The 25,097-nt window shown below is 59.4% G+C and overlaps 2 protein-coding genes across 11 annotated transcripts in view; one reads left to right on the top strand and one right to left on the bottom strand.

Moving 5' to 3' along the window:
• Positions 1-25,097, bottom strand: part of SLC5A10 (solute carrier family 5 member 10) — a 74,619-nt gene that overhangs the window by 17,765 nt on the left and 31,757 nt on the right. The gene's annotated exons all lie outside the window — the stretch shown is intronic.
• Positions 1,150-25,097, top strand: part of FAM83G (family with sequence similarity 83 member G) — a 33,799-nt gene continuing 9,851 nt past the window's right edge. The window contains exons 1-4 of one of the 2 annotated variants that reach the window (XM_003929278.4): positions 1,150-1,249; positions 1,804-2,453; positions 16,744-16,911; positions 24,580-24,704. In XM_003929278.4, coding sequence (XP_003929327.1) covers positions 1,932-2,453; positions 16,744-16,911; positions 24,580-24,704 — 815 coding nt within the window. In that variant the 5' untranslated portion in view covers positions 1,150-1,249; positions 1,804-1,931. Of the gene's footprint in view, positions 1,250-1,443; positions 1,554-1,803; positions 2,454-16,743; positions 16,912-24,579; positions 24,705-25,097 lie in introns of those variants that run through there. The other variant, XM_010339898.3, reaches the window with a different exon arrangement.

The raw sequence follows: 25,097 nt of genomic DNA, 5'->3' as shown, positions 1-25,097 counted from the left end.
AGGCAGCTCAGAGAGGGTCTTGCAGGGGATCACAGTGGCAGAGAGGCTATAAATGGGGCTTCAGGACCCTCAGGGCAGGCCTCTCCCTCTGGGACTACCTCCCCTATCTGGCCCTGGGGCAAGGGGAGGATGCCTGTCTCCCCAGGGCCACTGTGTTCAGTAGCATAAAGCCCTTGGGGCTGGGTTGGGGGCTGTATGGCAGAGTGTAGGACTTCAGGCTTGAGGGACTGGGAACCTAGGAGGCCAGTCATTGCTCAGAGCAGTGGACTCATCACCCTGATGGACGACAATGGATGGTGGAGAAGGTCTTGGGTTGGGGGGGGGAGCTTGAGGGCATAAGGCCTAGAGATGTCACCAGTGACCGACAGCAGCAGTATCCTTAAGGGCCCCAAACCAGCCCCATCCAGATCCAGAGCAAGTATGGGGGATGGGAGGAAGGGCTGGGCTGGGTGCCTGGCAGACCGGCTGCGGCACGCGGTGGGGTGGGGGCTGTTTGTTGGGCCAGGTTTAATGGGCTTTGCTGTCCCACCCTCACAACCTGCCTTCAGATGTGGTCTCCACGCTCCCCATAACCAGGGTCCCAACCCCAAGGGACGCTCAGCAGAGAGCTGGGTCTGACCCCAGCCCACAGCGGCCCTCTTGGCCTCTCCCTGTCCTGGGGTTCAGGTGAAGTGCTGCCCACCACGCAGACGCAGTCCAGAAGGCATCAAGGCCCCGGACTGAGAACTGGGTACCTGCTCAGGAAAGCCCTGAGCTTGGGCCAGTCAGTGCCCTAGCCCTGCCTGGGGGCTCCCAGCACAGTACCCTAGACCTATTTCCACTGCTGGACAGCTGGGTATCTATAGGGCCACACGGACTTCCCGCCACATCAAGGAGATGGCCCCGCCAGGGTTGATCCAGGATCACCAACAGACCCTGGGGGCCCTGGGGGTGCCAAGGTTGTTGACCCGCTGTGTGACCTCAGGGAGAACACTGGCTCTCTCTGGGCTGCGTTTTCCAGGAGTTCTTGGGTTTTGGCCCCTGAGCTTTTGGGAATTCGGACACCAGAGGACCGTGGGCAGTGCGCCCGCCCCAGGTCTGTCTGCCAGTAGAGGGGTGAATCAGCTTCCGGCCCCGCCCCGGGCGGCACGTGACCGCAGGTGACGGCGGTGGGGTGGGCGGGGCGGCCCTGAGTCACCCGCGCGACCCCGCCCGGACCCACGCCGCTGCTGCCGTCGCGATTGCGCCCCGCTCCGCCCGCATCCGCTCGGTAAGCGAGTACCGGCCGCGCCCCCGGGATCCCGGGTTTCAAGGGGCGCCGCCACCCCCTAGCCGCGCTTCCGGGTCTCCTGGACCTTTCCCCGAGCCCCGGCCTCCTCCAGGCAGGCCTCCTGGGTTGCCAGCACCCGGGGATATTAAGAACCCCCCCTCCTTACCCGGAAGCCCTTGGCTTGCCGGGCGCCGCTGTGCCGGGGCCGCCTCCCACTCTTAAGAAGCTACTGGGAAGATCTCCGGCTGCCCTATTTCCCCCTCAGAAGTTGCTAGGACTTCAGGCAGCTCCGGAAATCTGGGATGTGGGTTTCCTGTCCTCTGCACGCAGAGGCGCCCCGAGCCCTGGGACGCGGCCCTCGGCTCCTCGCCGATGTCCCGATCCCCTGCTTTCTCCCCATCCCAATCCCGTCCCCCACCTCATCCTCCCAGCTCCAGCCCCAGTCCCGGTCCCGTCCTTCCCACGCCCCGTGGGCTCCGGCCCCGCCCTCAGCAGCCCCTCCCCGCGCGGCCCGCCCTCGGCGCTGAGCTGGGCTCATCAGGTCTTTCCCGCAGGTTGCTCATGGGCAGAGGAGCAGAGGCCGCGGAGAGGCCCCCGAGCGCGCGGTGCCCCAGCCGGGTCGGAGCTAGGAACCGGACCTTGCCCCCCCACCCCCGGCAGCAGTGCCCGGGCAGGCGGCACCATGGCCTTCTCCCAGGTGCAGTGTCTGGACGACAACCACGTGAACTGGCGCTCCAGCGAGTCCAAGCCCGAGTTCTTCTACAGCGAGGAGCAGCGGCTGGCGCTGGAGGCCCTGGTGGCCCGCGGTCGGGACGCCTTCTACGAGGTGCTCAAGCGGGAGAACATCCGAGACTTCCTCTCCGAGCTGGAGCTCCAGCACATCCTGGAGACCATCGAGGTGTACGACCCGGGCTCTGAGGACCCTAGGGGCACGGGCCCCTCCCAGGGGCCCGAGGACAACGGGGTCTGTGACGGCGAGGAAGCCAGCGGGGCGGATGGGGTCCCCACCGAGGCCGAGCCGCTGCCCTCCCTGGAGTACTGGCCCCAGAAGTCGGACCGCTCCATCCCGCAGCTGGACCTGGGCTGGCCCGACACCATCGCCTACCGCGGCGTGACCCGGGCCAGCGTCTACATGCAGCCCCCCATAGACGGGCAGGCCCACATCAAAGAGGTGGTGCGGAAGATGATCAGCCAGGCGCAGAAGGTGAGGCAGCGCGGGGACTCCTGCAGCCGCAGCCTGACCAGCCACCGGACCCCCTCAATATGGCCTCACTCAGAGCGCAACACGGGAGCCCAGCATGGGCCCCTAGGGGTCTCTGCTGCTTCCCTGGCGACCTCCTGGGTGGAATGTTCCTCCTCACCTTCTTGGGGATCGCACTTTCTTTGCAGGGTAGGGTTCCCAGGCCCTCTAGCAGGTGACAGTGGGCTGCCCAGTCTCAGAGGGCCTCTGCGTTGTTGGGGGGTGTTTTTAGTTTCTGCTGACCTGGTGAGCAGGTTCCCCAGAAGAAGGCAGGGAAATGGGGTGGAGCGGGGTGAGGAGCAATCGCAGGGCTTCCTCTCACTCTCCCTTAGAGTGACTCTCATTCACTGTGAGGGCACGCCGCACATACCATGAGCTCTCCGGTAGGGAGAGCTTTTACTGTGGGGTGAGGGATAGATAGAGAGATTGAAAAGCAGCCCCAGTCCGTCTGAGACTGGCCTGGAGGTCCTGGTTCAATACTGCCTGTTTCCTGGCTGTGCTGAGCAACTTCGAGCAGAGTGCACACCCTCTCTGAGTCTCTTTGTGAGCTTTGCAATGGTGGAAACTTTCCAGGCCAGGGTGCACGGGTGAGGGAGGTGTGGTCCTCATTGGTGGAAGTGGAGTGAGTCCAGCTGAGCATTGTCCACCTGAATTTTGCCACTGAAAGGAACCTCAAGCCTTCTCTGGCCTTCCCATTCTCCACCCCTGCCAGGCTGTGCAGTGCCCCAGCTGTGGGGGGCCATTCTTGGCTGACACACTGTCACACATTCTGAGAAGGCGTGCTTGCCACTTACAGAGACAGCTAAGCCACTGCTGGATAGCTGTGGGCATGAGCAGGTGCTAATGTCTGCTGCACGTCAGCACCTTCTCACCGTTCCGAAGCGCATCTTGACTTGATAGAGCTTACCTGGAGAGCTGTGTTGAGAAGGATTCTGAAGCCGGTTCTGGCCTCAGGTTGTGGAATGTTCCTAGCTGGGTCTAACCCCTTCATACTTCCAATCCCAGAGCAGGGCAGCCAATTGCACAAGACCAGAATGCTGGCTTCAGGGACCATCCTGGGTAACCGATAGGGCCTCAGGGAAGCTCATGGGCAGAGAAACCAGAAGTGGGTCAAGAACTGACGAGGTAGCCACGGTGGCCCCTGGCCCTGGCTCCAGTTTCCAGGAAGGTGGAGTCCCTGCCCAACAAGGGGACCGGCTGGGTGAGCTAGCTGGGTGGGGGCGCCTGGTCCCTGGCCTGCCTGCTCTCAACTCACAGTCTGACCCTGCGCAGCTGTGAGGCTTCGGGTTTCTGTTCTATAAGACAGAGGTGGTGTGGATAAAACCTGCATCTTTAGCTATTGTGAAGATGGAATCTCCGGTGACAAAAGTAAGGAAGGAGTTGGAGGAAGAGGAGGAGAAGGGGGAGGAGGAAGTTTGCACCTGCATAGTTTGCACCTGCCCTGGTGTGTAGGAAGTGCTGCTGACGTCTGTGCCTGATGGACATGATTGGCTGGAGGCTAGATAACCCTGTCCCCCCAGAGAGCCTGCCGGGATCCCATGACCCTGCCTCAACTTCCTTCTTGAAAATAGGGAAACTGAGGCCCTGGGTAGGGGGACTTGACGTGCCGTGCCAAGGTCCCCACTCCTCTGTGCCTCCCCTCCTCATCAGCGACAGGAAGGAGGCAGTGCCCCCCACAGCTGGGGCACTGCACAGCCCGGCAGGGTTGGAGAGGAGGAGGGCCAGAGAAGGCTTGAGGTCCCTTTCAGTGGCAACATTCAGGTGGACAGTGCTCAGCCAGAGGGTCTGCAGCAGGAGCTCAAGGAAGTAAGTGCAGAGATAGGCAGGGAGCGCCCCTGCTTTACCTCTCCCCATGAGTCACCTCTCGTACCCCTGCTGCCGCCTCCCCTTCTCACCCTGATATCCGGAAGGGAGACTGTGCCTGCCCCCTGCCTGGGACGGGAATCCCTCTACCTGGGCCGCCTGGCTGCACGCTGGCCCCTTCCCACCCCGCCCAGTGATGGGCCGGATGGGGGCTTCCCAGCCAGGGCTTCCCCTGCTGATCCCAGCTTCCTCCCAGAGTTTCTGTGGCTACAGCTGTGACCCAGCCACTCCTACAGTCCCATGGGCCACCTAGAGCTTCCTTTGCTTCCCACGAAAGCCCCACGAGGTTATTGGTGTCACCTGCCTAAGGTGACATTGCGTTCCTTTGCTTCTCACAAGGTTATTGCTGTCACCTGTCTAAGGTGACATAGCCAGGAAGACGCTGGTCTCCAGTTTGGGTGCCAGTCTGTCTACACAGCGCCACAGTGAGTGGTCTCCTGCAGCCTCGGACAAGTGGGTCCCGCCGTCTGCTTTTCCAGGCCTCAGGATGGCGGACTCACTGCTGAGACTGCCCCACCTCCGCTGGCTCTCAGGCATCAGGGAGTCCTCAAGGGTCTCACAGAGGGGCCTCAGAGGAAGTAGAAGCTGGGCCCCTCATCTGACAGGGACGCTGCGGGCCAGAGAAGGACAGGGATTTGTTCATGACTCCACAGCACTGGGGCGAGCCGAACCCCTGCCTTCTGCTCTGGGTACTTCTTTCCTTGCCACATCTGTCCTGGGACCTGTGGCCAGCATGGCATGTGTGGGCGAGTATAATAACAATAGCAACTGCTGATTGAGTGCGAGGCACTTTATAATCTCAGGTAGTGTTATCTGTCCCATTTTTCAGATGTAGAAACTGAGGCCCGACTGGTTAGTCCCTGCTCAAGGTCACCTAGCTAGTTCTCGGGTAGAGGGGTGGGGACCAGGCCTGTGTTTCTGTGAAACTCTAGGCTACCCCTCGTGCCCTGGCCTGGCAGGACAGAGTGACAGGCAGAGCCTGGGAGGGGCAGCTGATCCAGGCCACTGCAATCCTCCAGCTCTCCTGCCCCGTCTGCCTCCCAGGCTCACAGGGGCAGGGCCAGGACGCTGACGGATGCTGACGGGGCGCTTTGTCTGCGGGCCTGCCCGTCTGCCTGCTTGCCGGGAGTGCTCCCGGCCTTATCTCTCCCCATGAATCACCTCTCATGCCCCTGCTCCCGCTCTCTCTCACCCTGGTATCATGTAGGGAGAACTCTGCCTGCACCCGCCTGGATGGGGATCCCTCTGCCTGGACTGCCTGGCCGCACACTGGCCCCTTCCCACCGGGGGCTTCAGGCTGGGGCTACTGGGGCTGAGTCAGGACAGCCCAGCCCACCGCCTCCTCACTCACCTGCCCTGTCGTCAGCACAACAGGCAGACCCTGGGGCAGGGAAGTGACGTGGCACCCAGGGGAGCGGCTGTGTTCCCGGCAGTCTGCTGCCAGCACCCCCCCCACCCCCACCTGCCTTCCCGTGCCCAAATGACTGGAATGGAACTAGTGGGTACGCGGACCAGGAGCCAAGCGTCCGTGCTCTGCCTTCTCCTGGCTTGTGACCAGAACAAGCCCCAGCTCCTTTCCAGGCCCCGGCCATCCCATCTGTAAAATGGGTACAGGTCTTAAAGACTGTTAGGGGCCCCTTCGGCCGTGACGCCTTGCTGCCCTTTGATCCTGGACTCCCCTGGGACGAGAGGCAGGTGGGTGCTGGGTCTCACTCCCCAGCAGCTTGTCCCCTTCGAGTGTCCCTCCAGTCCTAGTGGCCTCCAACTCCAGGGGGAAGGTCACTGCCTGCCCTCCCACAGCCCCAGGAGCCATGATTTATCTGGGGGAAAACCTGTGGGGTTCCAGCCGCATACCAGGGGCCTGTAGGATCACGCCTGGGAGGGACCAGCCCCGGCCTCGCTTGGCTGCAGCCTGCAGAGGGATGAGGCTGGGCGGGGTTCGAGCTCCCTCAGCCAGCACCGGGAGTAGATGTTCCAGCTGGTTGCTCCGCCAGCAGGTGCTGAACCCCCCAACATGACGCGGTGGGGTGGGGGCCCTAGCAGGATCCCTTATCAGCCCCCGACGGCCCAGGGTGAGGCCCCAGGAGTGGGCACGGATCACACCTTCTCTACTTCACAGTTGAGGAAGCTGAGGGAGGGTGAGGCCCCGGTGGCCAGGGCCGGAACGCTGATCTCTGCATGCCAGGCCAGGGCTTGGGAACAGACCCAGAGAAGGAAAGTTGAACCCAGCTTTCACGATGCCTGATTCACCCCACATTTTTTCTGTCAGGCCCCCGCCTTCACACGCTGGAGTCCTGGCCCACAGCTTGGCTCTAGGAGAATAGAAGCGGCTTAATGAGGCGTTTCCTAAATGCCAGGTGCTGAGCGGGCACTTTACCCTGCTGCGTAATCCTCCCCACGACTCTGGAAAGTAGGTGTTGTCTCATTGTGCAGATGAGGAAACTGAGGCTTGGTGGGGCTCGGGATGGCAGAGAGCTTGCCGGAGGTCACAGAATTGACATCTGGAGGGCCTGGCCCAGAACCCCAATCTGCGGGTCCTGAGGACCCCCAGGCCCTGGAGAAGCAGTGTGACTGTCCTTCCGAGACCTACCCCGCATGGGAGCACCGGAGCCTCGCTGCTGGCCCCTGTTGACTCAGGACAGTAAAAGCGTTTTCACGAGGCTCCTTGGCAGCCAAATACCGGGCTCTCTGGAAGAGGGCTGGGACGGAGACTCACAAGAACAGGGGTCAGCTCTGTGGCCTGGGGACCAGGAGGAAGGGCACTCATTGTTGGGCAGTGCCAGGACAGCCCCCCACACAGGTGGCCCAGCTGACACCACAGGTCGGGAGTCACCTCCTGTATGCCCAGGGCCTGCTGCTGTCAGGGTGGGGAACCATCTGATAAAGTAACCCCAGTCTCCCTTCCCCACAGCATTTGTGTCTTAATTAACAGGTTTTTGGGTTTTTTTTTTTTTTTTTGAGATGGGAGTTTCGCTCGTGTTGCCCAGGCTGGAGTGCAATGGCGAGATCTCGGCTCACCACAACCTCTGCCTCCCAGGTTCAAGCAATACTCCTGCCTCACCCTCCCAAGTAGCTGAGATTACAGGCAGGTGCCAGCAGGCTGAGGGTCCTGGCCCCTGGGCCAGCAGAGGGTGCCGGTCCCACTTAGCCACTTGCATGTTGCAGGACCCTGGGCCTCAGTTTCTTCACCTGTAAAATGGGGATCAGGCCTTGTCTTGAAGCAGTGACAGACATGAGTGTCTAAAAGCACTGAGCTACTCTCTGCCTTGCGAGCAGCTGGGGAGGAAGATGAGGTCCCGCCCTGTGCCCTGGCCCACATTGGCCCCGGCCTGGCAGGCCTTGGCCTGGGTGGGCTGTCCTAGTCCCCTTTAAGAGTCTGAATGACCCCTGGGCTCGAGTGCCTTGCCAGGTTAAGTGCCACGTGGGGTGGTGGGAGGAACAGGCTTCCGAATCACTGGGACCCAGGCACGAGCCCCAGCTCTGGTGTTATCCTTCGTGGCTGCCCTGAGATGGTTGCTTGTCCTCTCTGACCTTCTGTTCCTTCTTTCTCGGTGTCACGGTGGTGCTAACACCTGCCTCATAAAGTCAGTGAGATTTAAGTGGGAAAACAGGGAGGCGTGTAAATGGAGAAAAGGTAGGGTGTGTAAAACACTCCGTGTCTGGCAGACCTCTCCCCTCACCTCCTCCGCCTTCACTCCTTACTCCTGTCCTGAGAGCCTCTCTCTGGGAGTAGTCTGGGGTGGAAGTGGGGAGCTCCCTGTCCAGGGAGAAAGTCAAGCAGGGGCTCAGTGGAATGCAGTAGAGAGCAAGTGGGCGCCAGGCGGCCTGGCAGCCTCAACCCTGCCCTCGCGTGCTTCGTGACCTTGGGCAAGTCCTTTCCAAGCCAGGCTTTCTGGGGCATTAGGGTGCTTGGTGGCCCCAGTATCTGTCACTCTTGGACCCTGGAGAAGCTGAGGTTTGAAAGGCTTTTGAATCCGTAGTTAGGAGATTTTCCTGTTTGAAAATTCTCGGCTGGTGCCATTTGCTGTCCTCACGGGATGGTCTGGTTGGCTGGATCTTGCGCCGGCAGGCCTGGGAGCACTGAGGATTCTGAAGCTCCTTGTGGCCAGCAGGAAGTGGGAGGGATCTTGCCTTCTTGCCTCATCCACAGGGACTAGTCCTGGTCACCTGATGACCAGGATTACAGGATTACAGGATTCCCCAAACTCTGGCAGCCCTTTGTCTCCGCAGTATTCCTGAGCCACAGCAAGGAAGCTGATGTCCATCTGGGGGAAGCAGGAGACTCAGGGTAGTGCCGCCATGCCACTGGGCTAGGCTGAGCCTCCTGGTCAGAGCGCTCTGGGCATGACCAGCCTGGGCTTCTTGACCTGACCCTCAGCAGCCATTTGGTGCTCAGAAGGCCTGATCTTCCTTTAATTGGGCTTAATGAGGCTTCAGTCTTAATAGTCAGAGGGTGGGGAAGGTGTTCCGGAGCTGATGCATGTTGGAGGGGAACAGGGCCTCAGAGTTCATCCGATTTAATTCGCCGTGTTACCACGAAGAGAAACTGAGGCTTAGAGTGGGAAGTGACCCGCCGTGGGCCACCCAGGGAAGGCAGGGCAAAGCCAGGGAGGCCCAACGGCATTGACATTCCAGACAGTGCTGAGGGTTAGGTATTTGTTTTAGGAGCTGAGGTGGACTCTGGGAGGCCGTGGGTTAGTTCAGAGCTTGGAATGGACACAGGGTCCCCCATGAGGAGAAAGGCCTAGGAGCAGGAGACCTCTGCTGCTAGTTGACAGAGTGGCCCTGGGACAGTGGAAAATGGGAGTGCTCATCACCTATGGTCTCCAGAAAAGGGACCACCCTCTCTGGCCTCCAGAAAAGGGACACCATGCATGCCAGCTGGTTCGCCTGATTATCCTTGCTCTGGCTGGGGTCAGCATTTGTCACCAAGTACACAGACCCCCTTTACCCTGTGAGGCAAGATGAGACTGTTACCTAAACTCGTCCTCTTGGTGACAGGCTTTCAGAGCCACTGTATGGGGAAACTGGTTAGGAGAGTGCCAGGAGGTGGCAGAGAGCATCACCCAGAGATCCTAGGAGTCCTTCCTAACCCAGAGAACTTTCTTGGGCCTCTTCAGATGGCATCTCACTAATCCTGCCAGCCCCATGGAGGGGAGGGGGAGGGGTGGGGGAGTGGGGCCACGTCATGAGCATAGAAAACTTGAGGTGCTGCAGCCAGGTCTGTCCCAACCCAGCTGCTGGAGGAGGGGGTTAGGGACAGGTGAGCAACTCTTCCTGTCTCCATTCCAGTCCCCCAGTATGGAGGAGAGGCCTAAACCCTGCAGTGGAAGCAACTGCAGTTCCCTGGAGCCTCAGTTTCTCCATCTCCACAAGGAGGTGGTAATTTCTTCTGTAGTGTCTAATCTGTTAATTCTACCTGTAGTGCAGGTCTGCTGGTAATGAATTCTCTCACTTTTTTTATATCTGAAGAAGTCTTTAGTTTGCCTTTTGTTTTGAAATATATTGTTACTGGGTATAAAATTCTAAGTTGATTCTTTTTTTTCCATTTGGTACTTTAAAAGATATCGCCCATTGTCTGTGGCTTGCGGTGATTCTGATGAGAAGTCCGCGTACTTTGTTCCTCGATAACGCAGTTGCCTGTTCTCCTCTGGTTGTTTTTAAGATTCTCTCTTTGTTTCTGATGAAGCGATTTGATTGTGATGTGCATTGGTACAGTGTTCTTCATATTGCTTCTGCTTGGCCGTCATTGAACTTCTGGGACCTGTGGATTTTTTTTTCTTTTTTCTTTTTTTTTTACTGAGACAGAGTCTCACTCTGTTGCCCAGGTTGGAGGGCAGTGGCGGGATCTTGGCTCATTGCAAACTCCGCCTCCTGGGTTCAAGCGATTCTCCTACCTCAGCCTCCTGAATAGCTGGGATTATAGCTGCACACCACCAGGCCCTGTTAAATTTTGTATTTTTAGTAGAGACGAGGTTTCGCCATGTTGGCCAGGCTGGTCTTGAACTCCTGACCTCAAGTGATCCACCCTCCTCTGCCTCCCAAAGTTCTGGGATTACAGGGCTGAGCCATTGTGCCCACCCTTGGATTTAGTCTTTAATCAAATGGTGGAAGTGTTTTGGCCAATTTTTTCTGATTTTTTTCTTTTGATCTCTCCCTCACTCCCAACCCTTGCACCTTCTGTGACTGCAATTATACACATATATTGGATGGCTTCAAGTTGACCCACAGTTTGCTGATGCTCTGATCATGTTCTTTCAGTCTTTCTGTGTGTCATTTTGGATAATTTCTACTTTTTTTTTTTTTTTTTTAAGACGGGGTTTCACCATGTTGGTCAGGCTGGTCTTCAACTCCCAACCTCAGGTGATCCACCCACCTTGGCCTCCAAAGTGCTTGGATTACAGGCGTCAGTCACCACACCCAGCCTAATTTCTACTTATGTGTCTTCAAGTTCACTATTTTTTTCTTCTGTAGAGTCTAATCTGTTAATTCTACCTTGTATATTTTTCATCTTAAATGTTGCATTTTCACCTCTTGAATTTCGATTTGTTAGCTAAAAAAATAAAAATTTCCACATCTCTACCTAACTTTTTAAACACATGGAACACAGTTATAACTGTTTTCATGTTTTTGTCTGCCAATTCTAACATCTGTGTCAGTTTTTGGTTGATTTTGATTGCTTTCTTTTTCTCATGTGCATCATGTTTTTCTGTTTCTTTGTGTCTCTGGTAATTTTTAATTGGATACCAGGCATGTTGGATTTTATGTTGTGGGCTGCTTGTGGATTTTGTTTGTTTTGTTTTCTCCTTTAAATATTTTGGAGCTTTGTTCTGGTATGCAGTTACATTACTTGGAAACAGTTTAATGCTTTTGTGGCTTACTGTCAAGCGTTATTAGGCAGGACTACAGTAGATTTCAGTCTAGGGTAGGAGTTGCAAATTATGGACCCCGGACCAAAGGAAGTCTGTTTCCAGCTTTCATAAGCAATAGAGCATAGACAGACATTCATTTGTGTACTTTGTTTGGCTGCTTTTGTGTTACAATAGCAGATTTGAGTAGCTGTGACAGAGAACCTATGCCCTCAAAACCTAACATATGTACACTCTGGTTCTTTAGGAAGTTTGCTTGTGCCTGGTCTAGGATTTATTTGTCCACTGCTGAGGCAGTGTCCTTCTGAGGACCCCCTGCAGGCCCTGTGTGTTAGGAGGGGTTTCTATTCTGGATGGGGGCACATAAACTATTCCTGATCCTGTGTGAGCACCAGCGATTATTCCAGCTGCCCCTTTCCGGTGGTTCTCTGCTCAGCCCCAGTAGTTTCTCACTCAGCCATCAGCTGAAGACCCCCGGGGGCCCTCTGCAGGTCTTTGGAGTTCACTCTGTGGCGATGTCTCCCCTTTGGCACTCTGTCCTGCGAATCCTAGATGTCACACTCAGAGTGAACCCTGTCCCGTCAACTCAGGGAGACCACAGGACTCCACGGAGGCTCCCCTTCCTGTGCCACAGCCTGGAAGTTGTGGGGCGATCCTAGGGCTCAGCTGGTTTGTTCCTCTTTTTCAGGGATCACTGTGCTGACTGAAGGCTGTTGTCTGTGGCTTCATAGATTTTGTCTTTTTTTTTTTTTGAGACAGAGTCTTGCTCTGTTGCCCAGGCTGGAGTGCAGTGGCGCAATCTTGGCTCTCCCCCGCCATCCCTCCATCTCATCCCCCTGCCAACTCTGGAATGTTCTCATTTGGCATCAGGTCACAGCTCAGCTGCAAACTCTGTCCCCCGCCCCCCAGCCTCCTGAGTAGCTGGGGTCACAGGCGTGCGCCACCATACCTGCTAATTTTTTTATTTTTATTTTTTATTTTTGTTTTTTTTTTTTTTTTGAGACGGAGTTTCGCTCTTGTTACCCAGGCTGGAGTGCAATCGCGCGATCTCGGCTCACTGCAACCTCCGCCTCCTGGGTTCAGGCAATTCTCCTGCCTCAGCCTCCTGAGTAGCTGGGATTACAGGCACGCGCCACCATGCCCAGCTAATTTTTTGTATTTTCAGTAGAGATGGGGTTTCACCATGTTGATCAGGATGGTCTCGATCTCTTGACCTCGTGATCCATCCACCTCGGCCTCCCAAAGTGCTGGGATTACAGGCTTGAGCCACCGCGCCCATCCCGGGTCTTAGACATCTTGTCCACCTTCTCCTTTTGACAGGTGAAGGAACTGAGACGTGGAAAGCAGGTGTGCTCACCCAAAGCCCAGCCTAGAGCTCGGACGCCGTTGCTTGACCCACTCCGCCCACTCCACCCTTGCTCAGGGGACTCTGGCTGGGGCTGGGGAGATTGAGGAGGCCCACACCTGTGCTCCCTGCCTCTGTGACCTAAAACCCTGTCCCACCCCCAACCCAGCAGCCAGCGTTATCGGGCTTCAGGCCGTGTTTGCCGGGGGGCAGTGGCCACAGGTGGGGCACTGCCTTGTGTCACCTCTGCACTGCAGCTCAGGTGATGGAGGTGCTCCTGGCTGGGCACCAGGGATCTGCATGCAGCACCACCTCGGACCAGTGCCCTACCCCTAAGCCGCAGTTTCTGCATCTCTCACAGAAAGGCAGATGTCTGCCGATCCCGGGACAAAGGGAGGCGGGGGACTGGAGACACAGAAGGCAGGGTGCAGAGGCCGGCGGATCCACTGGGCGGCGAGGGCATAGCACCGGAGAAGGGGCTGGGAGGGCAGGGCACCAGAGCGCTTGCACAAAGGACACCCCAGACAGACATGCAGGAGGCATTTAGGCACCAGGAGTCCCCAGGGAGAGGCCTGGGCTGGGGCAGGGGTAGGCTCGCTGTTGGCTCACTTGAGCCGGTGCCCATCCACATCCCTGCTGATGTCCCCCTCTGCTGCGGCCCGCCTGCCTCTGCCCCCTAGGCATGGCCATCCTTCCATACCCTGCCATCTTGGGCCATTCCTCCCACACCCTGGCAGGAGCCAGATGGTTGTCTTGGGCATTGGCCTCCCGGGTTCTGCAGCTGCATCTTCGAGGCCTCAAGGCCGCCCAGCAGAGGCCTGTCCATCAGTAAGATGGGCGGGGCCCACTGGGCTCCCTCCTTCCCCTGGGAGCTGGGCTGCATGGCCGGCGCAGATTTCAGGAACGGGGCATGGGGTGCAGGACACGCACGTGACCGCCTGCTATGCCTGCCCCGTGCCAGCTGCTCACAGGGGCATGGCTGGTTCCAGCCTCAGGAGTGGAACAAGCTCAGTGCTGGGACCCAGGCCACCTGCCTCCTGCCCAGTGTGGCCTGTGACATACAGCAGGCAGAGCCGGTCTCCGGAGTCAGCCTCCTGTCTCATTTCCACGGCCTGGCCCAGCCCCGGACCTCTGAGGGGACGTGCTTGGTGCTTGGGGCTGCGGAGACATCTGGTGCTTTTCTTGACTTGCGCCAGGTCTGCCAATGGGTGAACTGGATAGAACCACAGGGGCAAGCCAGGCCCACACTCCCATTTGACAGATGGGGAAACCCAGGGCCCAGGAGGGGCTGTGGTCCCAGGTGCCCTGACCGCTGCAGTCGTTCCTCAGTTGATGAAGGCTCCCCGAGACCTGCCTTAAGCCAGGCCCCGTTCTGGGCTCAGCCCTTGCTGAGCCCACAGTGTCACGAGTGACCTGGGCCTCCCAACAGAATTAGGCAAGGTAGTGAATGGCTCTGTGCCTCAGTTTCTTAGTCTGTAAAATGGGAAGAACCACTGCCTCACAGTGTGCTTGTGAGGACTGAATGTGGTAACAATTGTCAAGGCTCCTTATGAACCATCAAGCAGTGCTGGGCCCAGGACTGACGTCCAGTCTCCTGTGCAGAAGCTGCTCCGGGTGGGCGGGGCCCTGGGTTCTAGCCTCAGCATGGATTCTGATACCAGCTTTTCTATCTATAAAATGGGGAAGGGCATGACAGGACTCAACGATCCCCAAGAGACCTTTGTGGCTCCATGAACAGGCCAGGCTATGGGGGGCTTGCCTGGGGAGCATCAGGCACCCCTTACCTAAGCTTGCACCTGTTACAAGCCCATCTTTGACCACCCCAGGCACCGAGCCCAATGCCTGGGGTGAGCCAGCACTGTGGGGGGATCCATTTTGGGGTTCAGGCCCCAACAAATCCAACCTGACAGCAGATGGTCCTTGGATCAGGCACGCTGCCTGGCTGAGGGCAACGTGGGGAATGGCACATGTGGCACAGGTCCTGCTGGGGCACGTCCCCCAGCCCAAGCCCAGGGCGAGTCCCCATCTGCCACGGTAGGCAGGGCACGGAGCCCTCCAGGGAGAAGCGTGCCTGCTGCGCCCTCATTCGGCTCCTTTCCAGGGTGGCACGTGAGGCTGTTTGCCTGCTCAGGAGTGGCTTAACCAAGAGTATCCCTGGGCTGGAGCAGCTTTGGGTCTGGGAGATCCCAGGCAGGAAGTTCGCTGCTGCCACCACACGCCCCCACCCAGGGGGTCATCACCCTCGACTGGTGGCTCAGTCCAAGGTCATGGTGATCTGTCTGTGTTGTGTGTCCTCTGCCCTCTCATCCACCCTTGTCCAAGCAGTCTCTGGCCGTCCCTGAACATCTCCTGGGTTGGGGAGTGAGCTTCCTCTCAAGATCCCTGTCTAACCTTGGGCAGCCCTGGGGACAGCGAGTGCTTCCCCGTCTGGTGCCTACATCCACCTCCCCTGCGAGTCGTAGCCCCTGCATCAACCAGCTACTCCCTCTGCCCCAAAACAGCCCTTCAGAGACTGAGAGATAGGAAGCAGTCGCCTCCCCAGAGGACAGAGAGGACCCTCAGGCCTTAGAGTTCCAGGAGTCATGGCTGGTCCCACAGCTCCGCTCTGGGTGGACCGCCGTTTCTCCCAGGTCCTCTGAGACTAAATGTCCAAGGGAAAGGGCAGGAGACCAACCCTGACCTGACCGGAGGTGGGTCCAGGCCCTGGCCCAGCTTGCTTCGTGACAGCCAACAAGCCTTACAACCTCACTGAGCCTCAGTTTATCTGGCTGTGTGCTGGGCTTTCACCGCCATGGTGCCTGTGAGAAGCTGCAGGAGTGAGGCCGAGAAGACCCCCTGTAAACAGGAACGTGTGGGGGACTCTGGGAGAGAGGCAGCAAACGGGCGTCATGGAGCCCTTCCTGGCCGGGCTCTTCACAGGTGCTATGGCATTCCGGTGTGCTCGGTTCTCCTGAGAGATGGAGCCTGATGTACCGATGAGAAAGCTGGGTCCAGAGAAGCCAGGTGTCTCGCTCAGGGTCACACAGTGAGTCTGAGGCAGAGCAGGTGTGGGGCCCTCCCCTCTGCTGGAGTCTGGGCTTTGGTGTCAGATGAGTGATGGGTGTCGGCAGGGGCCTGAGGCCCAGGAGGAGCCCAGATGGGCCTGCAGGGGCCAGCCTGGTGAGCTCACCGTGGGGTGTGCAGACACATCCCCAGCAGGCTCCAGGCCGCCTCCCTCACCCCGAATTTCCGCATCCCAGCAAGTCCAGTCTCACGGTGCGGGTGGGAGCTGAGTTCTGCTCCCTGGCAAACCTGGGTAGGCTGTAGCCAGACTCTGTCCCCAGCTTGCTGTGTGCCCTAGGGCAGGTCCCTGGCCTCTTCTCCATGTGGTTCTCAGACCTGGGACAGGGACGATGGTGCCAGCCTCAGAGGGTGGGAGGGATGGGGCCAACCACCCGAGAGTGGGACAAGTGTCTGTATTAGCTGTGTGGGTGGCTGTGACCAGGCACAGGCCCTGGTCTGACTCCTCCCACTGGTGCCCAGGGACGGGGAGGGGACCAGGTGCGAGAGAGAGACCTGACTCCCTGAGCCCCACGGGGGCCGGGCCCACCCCACCTCAACCTGTCCCTCTGCCTGCTCCGCCTGGCACCTTCACTCGCCCAGACCCCCTGCCCTGTTGGTGGGGCCTGGCTGGACTGGGGGTAGGTAGGTGTACCCTGACCACTGGGGCTCCACCCTGAGCCAGGTCCAGCAGGAGGTCACCTGCTGTAGGGACAGCTGTTGTCAGCTGACAGGAAGAGCACCTGGGTTTGGGCACTGACCGAAGTCCACACTAGCTAGGGATGCAGGAGAGGCCCAGGGAGCCGCCTCGCCAGCTGCTACCCTTCTCCCTGGGCATTGGCACATCAGGTTTATCTCAGCATCCCCAGGTGTTACGAGGCAGGCAGAGTGTAGCCGGCTCTGGCCTGGGAAGGCGCCAACACAGGGTCTGCGTGAGCCCAGAGCAGGCACCGAAGCTAGAACTTCAGGCCAAGAAAGGTCCCTGGCTCCTCCCTTCCTGGTCTGGGTCCTGAGCTCCAGTTGTGGGGCCAGAGCCGGCACCTATGAGAGGCTGGTGGCACGGGAGGGTTGTGCGTTCTGCTGAGACCTGCCCCACTGCTGCGCTGCCTGACGGGCCTGTCTCTCTTCTTGCCCCCAGGTGATAGCTGTGGTCATGGACATGTTCACCGACGTGGACATCTTCAAGGACCTGCTGGACGCCGGCTTCAAGAGGAAAGTGGCCGTGTACATCATCGTGGATGAGAGCAACGTCAAGTACTTCCTGCACATGTGTGAGCGGGCCCGCATGCACCTGGGGCACCTCAAGGTGAGCAGGCCAGAGGGCTGGGGTCATTCGGTCTGTCAACAAACAGTCGAGGACTTGCCTGCTCGAAGGAGGCCTCTGCCAGGCACTCAGAGTCCAGTAATCTTAGAGCCTCCTGCCAGCCAGTCATATAACCTCTGCTTGAATTCCCCAAGGGACAGGATACTCACTACCTCCAACGTGGCAGAGATAAGATAAACACCGATTAGGTGCTTGCCGACCAGGCGCTGGAGCTCATGCCAAGTGCTGCCTCACATGTGATTTCAGAGCAGCCCATGCCACACTGGTTATCTGTGTGCTTGCATACCTCTGGTGATAGTGCGCTCACTCCCTCCTCAGCTAGCTCGAGGCCTATCTGGAGAGCTTCAGCTTCCAGGAAGTCCTTTCTTGGGTTAAGCTAAAAGCTGTCTCCTTAGAATGTCCATTTACTGGTTTTAGGATCTGGCTCAGACGGAGGCCAGGGAAGGCTTCCTTGATGGTTGCACAGTTGAAATGGCTTTGAGGCACAAGAGCAGAGTAGAAAGAACCTTTGGGTGAGGGGAAACCACGGAACAGAGGTGGATCAGAGAAGGCTGCAGAGGGGGTCAGGGTGGGCTGTGTTGTCGGCACTGCTCTGCTGTGTGTCCTTGGGCATGTCACCTCCCCTCTCTGGGCTACAGGATCTCACGGGTCCAATGCTCTTCTGCCTAGACACCCTGGGCATTTGGTGTCTGGAGCCCTCCTTCTGCCAGCCATCGCTTGGCACCTGCTGTGTGCAGAGCGTTTCCCTGAGAGCAGATCGCATGCGTGATGACGGCGAATACTTCCCTAGCATTGGGGGCGCACCAGGCCCCGTAGCAGGCACTTTGTGTTGGTTAATTTAATCCTCACGACAGCCTAGTGGGATAGGGAATTGTGGTCCCAGGAGAAGGGGCACTGCCAGTCTGGTTAACAAGGGGCCGGGCTCCACGCCTGTGATTTGTCAGCATTTGTCAAGCACCCCCACCCCCACCCCAACGCCTCTGGCTGAGTCCTTTCAAGTGGTTGTGAGCACTCGGTGCTGAGTCTCTAGCTCTGGGGACATTTTTAATGTGGTCTGCCCGGTGTGTTGGCCCCAAGCCCCACGCCCGCCTCGTCTCCCGCTGTATCATTAGCGCTGGGAATCTACTCCAGTGGCAGAGAGCTCATGCCCAAGAGAGCCACAGGGTGGAAAGGCCGCTTCGGAAACCTGACCACAGAAGCCCTGGCCCTGCCCAGTGCCCAGGAAGAGACCCCAGTGGGGCCCCCCCAGCACCGTGCCCCTGCCCAGGCCCAGTGAGTGCTTTGCACTTGGCCCCCAGTGTGCAGATGCAGGCAGGGAGCAAGCCTGTCAGTTTGGAGCAGGGAGCCTAAGCTGGGGCCAGCCACTCCAAAGGCCTTACCTTCCACCTGGCGCCCCGAGGCCCCTTCTCAGCAGAGAAGTCCTGGCTGCCCCTCTTACTTGAAGGGTTCTGAGTTTCCAGGAAGCCGCAGGGAAGGGACAGGTAGGAGCCTGGAGTGCCTGGGCCTGAAGGGGCCTTGAGGTCATTCAGACAAGGGTCCCACAAGACAGATAGGGAAACTGAGGTCCGAGGGAGGCCATGCCTTGCCCAAAGCCATTCCCATCAATTTAGGGATGGTGCCTAAAAGCCAGTAGTGAGTAATCAGCTCCAACAGGAGGCCGCAGATCCCTGGTGCTCGAGCAGCTTGTGGTAACAAACAGTAACCACAAATAATGCTGGTGTGGAGCATCAGAGGATGGACCAGATCGCTTCTGTAATGCCTCTTCTCCTTTTTATTGGCTCAGCCAATCTTCTAGGATTCCCACCCCACTCATTCACACCAGCTACTCAACTCTCACTAACCCTAGGAATGGCCATCCCACCATGGGCCGGGGAAGTCATCACTGGCTTCCGTTATAAAACCAAAAGCAAAACCACCTTGCGAGCGCAGGCTGCCCTGGCGCTACCCACACGGCTCACTGGCCGTTGACCTGCCGTGGTACCTGGGTGTGCGGCTCCACCTCTCGGGGCCTCCAGTGCCCCATGGTCATTGTGATGCCTCCCAGGGTTGTGTGAGGGTGAAACTGAAGGAGATGGTGGTTGCAAAGTGCTCTGTGTGCTGAGAAAGTTATGCAGCTACTGGGAAGAACCACACATGATAAACCCCAAGCCCTGGGCTGGGTCAGGGGCTTGGATGTGAGCCCGTCCCACAGCCAGCCCTTCCACTGGCTGTGACCAACCCAGGCAGGGAGGGCAGCTGGCACTGGGGGTCCCTGGCTCAGCCTGCCCTGCTCAGCCACCTCTCTCCCCCAGTGAAGGAAGGTGGCAGGATCTGGAGGGTGACGTATCCAGGAACTGGACACCTCCATGGGAAAGTGTGACCTGGCTTCCTCCTTCTCGCCTCTGAGCTTGCCCTTCCAAAGCCCTGGGCAGGTGGCCAGAGGCCCTGAGAGCCCAGCCCCAGCCAAGTGTCACCCTCTCGAGGGCCTGCCTTCCCCACCTACCTTCCTCCCCTCGGGCTAGCTGGGCTCAGACCTGTTCCGGGCACATTTCCTTTGCCGGTAATCCCTGGGCCTGGCCTCAGCTGCTGCCACCCCTGCCCAGCTCTGCACCGACCTGCCCAGCTCCTACGGGCCCAGGGTACAGGGGTTTTTTTGGGGGGTGTCATCCTTATGACCTTGAGGTGTCGGATGCCCATTTGAGGGTGACACCAGGAGCCAGTCCTGAGCCCCAGCTGTGCCACCTGCATGGTCACCTTGGGCGGAGTCCCTGACTCTTTCTAGGCCTCTGTTGTCTTGTCTGCAAAACGTGGATGTGGTCATTGATTTGTCGGGGCTGAGGAGGCTGTGTGTGGGGTGGGCCCTTTGTCACCAGCTCCCTTCCCATCCTGTCTTTGGCTGGGGACAGGCACAGCCCCCTGTGAGACACAGCTCTGGTCTGAGTGCTGAGCGGCTTTCTTTCCCTCCGCGCCAGGGCCGGCGGCAGTTCACCGTCACTCGGCTCCTTCCTCCTGAGGTGGAGCCCACACCAGCACACCCTTGAAACGTGGCCTGTTGCTTGGACCGAGCCCATTCCTGGTCCCCAGGCGAGGTGGGAGCAGCATGTACCAGTGTCTCCCCAAGTATGGGGCTCCGATTCCTGAGTACCCCAGCCGGTCGGCCTGGCCGGCCCCTGATGGCCCTCCATGTGGGAGTATGGGAATAATCACCCCAAATGACAGATGGGGAGCTGGCCTTGGGAAGAGGGCCAGACCTTTCACCCTACCCTCTAGGGTCACAGGGCCAGGCTGCTTGTCTTGGCTGTTTTTGGGCCACCAGGAGGCAGGCCGGGCCTGAGGCTCCCAGCTTAGGACAGGCGAGAGCCCTGAGATGCCTGGGTCATCTGAAAAGCTAGTTGACTTTGTGCAGCCCAGCTGGAAGAACCAGCAGCCAGCCCCTGGGCAAAGGCCAGACCCATTTCCCGTTTCTGATGAACAAAAACATGAGCTGGGACAGCCATGGGAGGCATGTGGTGAGGGCTCGAGGATCACTGCTGCTGAGGCCTCACGTGGGCCAGCCCCACCCAGCCCTTCTGCCGCCCAGGGGAATCCCTGGGTCTTGCTGTCTCTACCCGGGCCTGGGCCTGTGATGGATTCAGGGTATAAGGCAGAGGTTCTCAAACAGGTGACATTCAATCTGCCGAGGGACATCCGGCATTTGTAACTGTCACACCTTGGGGTACTACCTGCATCAAGTGACAAAGGATGTTGTTAAACACCCTGCATTGCTGGGGACAGGTCCCACACAAAAGGGGACCTGAGCCCTGGCCTAGGGGAGAGAGGACCCCTCAGACGAGGGCCTTGGAGCTCGGCTGGCCCTTCCCCTACACGCTGTCACGTGCTTCAGGTTCACAAAGGGCCTGCCACCCCAACTTCACAGCAGTCTGGGGAAGGCCATGGTGAGTGTTGGCCGCCCCTCCCCGCCCTCCCTCCACAGAGCGAGGCAGGCCCTGTAGAGAGTGGAGGCTGCTGAAGGCCAGCACCGGGGGCAGAGAGAGGAGGCAGCCAGGCTCCAGCCGCCATGTCCGGCTCTGTTCCCTGCGTTCCTCACACTAGGCCTGGCCTGGCCTCACCGTTCCCAGCTCAGACCTGGTCAGGATGCGGCCCAGGAGATGCTGGCTGGGCCCTGAGGAGGTGGGTGATGTAGGAGCCCTGTCCTCAGTCCCGGCCCAGCGCAGGCCTCCTGGGAGACAGTGGGCACGTCACTCTCCGAACGCCGAGCCCGCTGCCCACCCACCCAGTTCGGCGGACAGTCCTGGCTCCCTGGGGAACCCATGCCACCCTGGATGTTTTGCGGTCCTCTGTGTTGGTCCTCCACAGCCCACTGGGCCACTTTGAGTTCATGGGGTACCTGCTGGGAGCTGGGCACCTTTCCTGGGGGAGCCCCGCCTGCACTGGGGCTCTGTTGAGTCCTTGCAGCGGCCCTGCAGCACAGGCTGAGTGGGCCCTTTCACACATGAGAAGACTGAGGCACGGGGCGAAAGGCCTTGGTTGGTGTCCATTTGGTGCTGGGACTGGAGCTCAAGAGTGCCTAGACCCACTCTGCCCCAGGGGCACGTGCTCAGCCCCCTCTTCCTCCCTCCAGCCCAGGCCTGGGCTCCAGCGGGCTTGGTACAGTTGGCTCACGTGTCCTTTGAGCACATGTGGCCTGGAGGCCTGCCGGGCTTGAGTGTTGTAGCTTGCCCCAGCGCTGGAGCCCCGTTGCCTATACACACTTGGGGCAGAAGCCAGCCTCTGGCACCCCCTGAGAGCGGATGAAGCACCACCCAGCCGTCCTCCCCTGCCCTGACTCGCCCTTGACGTCCTCTCTTACGTATGAAGAAACTGAGGTCCCAGAGGGTCCAAAGACTTGCCCAGGGCACCCCTCTTGGGCCAGCATTGGCGTCCCTCCACCCATCTGCCGTCCTCTGCTGGGGGTGTCCCAGGAGCTCAGAGACAATGCAGCTTTGTGGGATCCTCTACCTGTGAGCACTCGAGCCCAGAGTCCTGAGACGTTACCTCATCGGGGCTAGGCCCCGTGGGGTGGGGCCCACCCAGGCGCAAGCTGGGGAGCAGGCCACGAGGCAGGGAGTGGGGGGCCCACTGCAGGGCCCACCTGCTGCTGAGCCCCAGGTAGGACGGGCCAAAGAGTTGGAGGCCCGCCCTGCTGTGTGCCAAGCGGGGCTGAGGCCCAGCAAGGGCCCGGGACTTGCTTCGAGTCGCACAGCGGCCTGGCTGGGGCCTGTGGCTCACACGGAGGCTGAGTCACTCTGAGATGGAAGTGATGACTTTTGGAGCCCTCATCAAGACAAGGTTTGGGATGGGTGGGGGCAGACACTGTCCAGAGGGGTGCTGATGCTGGCGGCTGATTTTCCAGGCTAAGGAGGGGCCGGGCCAGGAGGCGGTGGAGCTGGGCTTGGGTGGGCTCAGTGATAGGGAAGGCCTCGTACCACCTCCAGGATCTTTGTCTGACTTCTCAACCCCGAGCGTGCTCCGTGGTGGGTACAAAGTCACGAGCACTAATTGTCCTGGGCCGAGGCCAGCTTCCTGCTGAGCCGGCCGTGTGCAGACCTGCAGCCTGCGGGGCGGGGGGCTGGCCAGGGCGGCCCTGGGAGCAGAGGCTTATCTGGCTCCACTGGGCCCCATGACAAGGCGATTGTTTATCCCACAGTGGACATCAGATGGGGACTCACCCAGGGCCTACACCCCCTGCCTCTTTGGTGGCCAGCTTGGGGCCACCCCAGCCACAGGGGTCTGGGACCTGGAAAGGACAGGCAGGCACGAGGCTGGAGGGCATGGCGGGCGGTTCTGTGCTCTCAGGCCCCCTCCTCTCCCATAACATTCACTTCACACACCCACCCCTGGTGCCAGAACTGTTCCTGAGATGCATACCCAACCCTGTCGATTTTGCTCTAAATCCTCCCGTGGCCCTGGGGCCAAGCCCAGGCCGTTCAGCAGATGCCGGGTCTTTTACGAGGAGCCGGCCCTGCCCACTCTGCAGCTCTGTCGCCCACCCCTCCTCCCCCAGGTGCTCTTGGACAAAGGCCTCTCATGCCTGGCCTTTGAGTCCCTTGCCTGGAATGCTTCCCTACCTCCCACTGTGAGCCATGTCATCCTTTCGAGGGAGCCTCCCGGCCAGCCCTTCCCACGTCGGGTTACTCCTCTTCGGTCCTGGGCACTGGGTTTGTTTTCATTTGCTTCCCTGCCTGCCCTGCACCTCCAACATGGGATCCTCGTCACGGGCATCTCTGTGTCTGCAGCTGGGCGCCTCGACAGGGGTTGTTGATTGTGTGAATGAGTGGGGTGAATAAGCTGGGGCCAGTGAGTGGGTGAGGGACAGACCAGTAAGTCACAGCTCAGTCTGACTAAGAACGTGTCATAACCGAGAACCAGAAGGCGGCACAGAACCCCTCGGGAGGGAGTGAGACTCCTGTCACAGGAGGCATGCAGGCAGACCAGTCAGGAATCCCCGGAGTTTGTGTTAAAACTGAGATTCCTCGCCTGACTGCAGGCCTCCTGAGTCAGACCCTCAGGGCACCCAGGAGCCTGCATGTCTTACACACGGCCCTGGACACAGGCCAGATGAGCGCCAGGTCCTCGTTACAGCTGAGGTTCTATTTCGGGATGCCCTCGGCCATCCTTGATACCTGGGTCTCAGCCAGGCTCGCCCTGCCCTGCCTGGGTTCCGCCATGCTCAGCACCAGCCTTTACCCTCAGCTCCTCCCTCACCACAGTCCCCCACCAGGATGGTGGGGGAGAGGAGGCAGCGCCTGGAGCTCATGTAACACACAGGCCCTCGGCAGCTCCAGAGACTCCACACGGACAGAGGGGCCTATGTGGCCAGGTCCGGGAAAACGCCAGTGACAATCCGGCCTTAGAGCTAAGGCAGTTGAGGGGTCTGCTGTGCTCCCCATGCCCCAGGAGCCTTCTTCTCCCTAGTCTTAGCTCCCTGTGGCATGGGCTCTGAGGACCTTCCTGGGCCAGACAGTGTAAACCGGCACGGAATTGAATTTGACTATTTCCAGGGCCTGCCTGGGTGTGGGTGGTGTCCTGGCCGTGGAGAAGGAGAAAGGTTTGCTGTGAGTCCTGCCCTTGGAGCAGAGCCCAGCAGAGACAGGGGCACGGAGAAGCACCGGGGAGAGGCTGGGCCGGGCCACTCACCCTGGAGGGCCACAGACTATCGGAGTGTGAGGCCCAGATTCCTCAGGGCGGGCCCCTCTTCCTGCCCTCCCCTGGCACCTCACCCCCTCACCATCCTCGAGACACGTCACCCTCCCGCTCAGGACCCCAGCACAGCATCCCCCACCCACGGCAGCATCACGGCGCACTTCCCAAGCTGGCCGGCTGTGCAAGCCTCTCCTGCCTGGTGCTGCTCTTCAGACACCTCTGGGGCCACGGCCCAGACCGTCTTATCCCACCGTCTTATCGTCACCGGGGCCTGCCCCCTCTGCAGCTTCGTGACTCACCGAGTCCCTCCTTACCCCGGGCCCTGCAGTCGTGGACACATCAGCCCCTTCCTCCAGGCCTCGCCGCCTCTTCCTTCCCCTCCTCACTACCCCGAAGCCCCCTCTGAGCCCCGGGCAGCCACGGTCCTCCCCTGGCCCTGTGTGGTCAGTGCTGTGGTCATGTAATTCTGTCTCTTTGTTCCCAACACAGAATCTCAGGGTGCGGAGCAGCGGGGGAACCGAATTCTTCACTCGGTCGGCAACCAAGTTCAAGGGTGCCCTGGCCCAGAAATTCATGTTTGTGGATGGAGACCGGGCTGTGTGCGGCTCCTACAGGTGACTCTCGCCTTTCAGGGAAGTTGCGGGAGTGGTACCTCTGGTTCCCAGCTGGCTTGTGTCCTTCATCCTGACTTATTTATGACACCCTGGTTACTCCAGTTCATTGGTCCCAAGGCTGCTGAGGTATGCGCAGGCCTGGGGCACCCCTGCCTGCCCATCTGTCTCTGGATGCAGGCAGAGAAGGGCTTTGTCTGAGGATGCTGTTGTTCCAGCTTGGAGATGTCGCCAGCCTGGAGGTGGGGTGTGGCTCGGCCAGGCCGTGTCTTTGCAAGCCTAGGGGGTCGCTCTGAGAGCCGTCCTCAGGGATGAGGCCAGCTCTGTGGGGACCAGCACACCGGGCATGGGGAGGGGGCTGCCCACGGTCACATGGGGGTTGGTGGCAGCCTAGAC

This window comes from Saimiri boliviensis, chromosome 17, assembly GCF_048565385.1.
Source record: "Saimiri boliviensis isolate mSaiBol1 chromosome 17, mSaiBol1.pri, whole genome shotgun sequence".
NCBI lineage: Eukaryota > Metazoa > Chordata > Mammalia > Primates > Cebidae > Saimiri > Saimiri boliviensis.
This window is presented reverse-complemented; position numbering and strand designations above follow the sequence as displayed.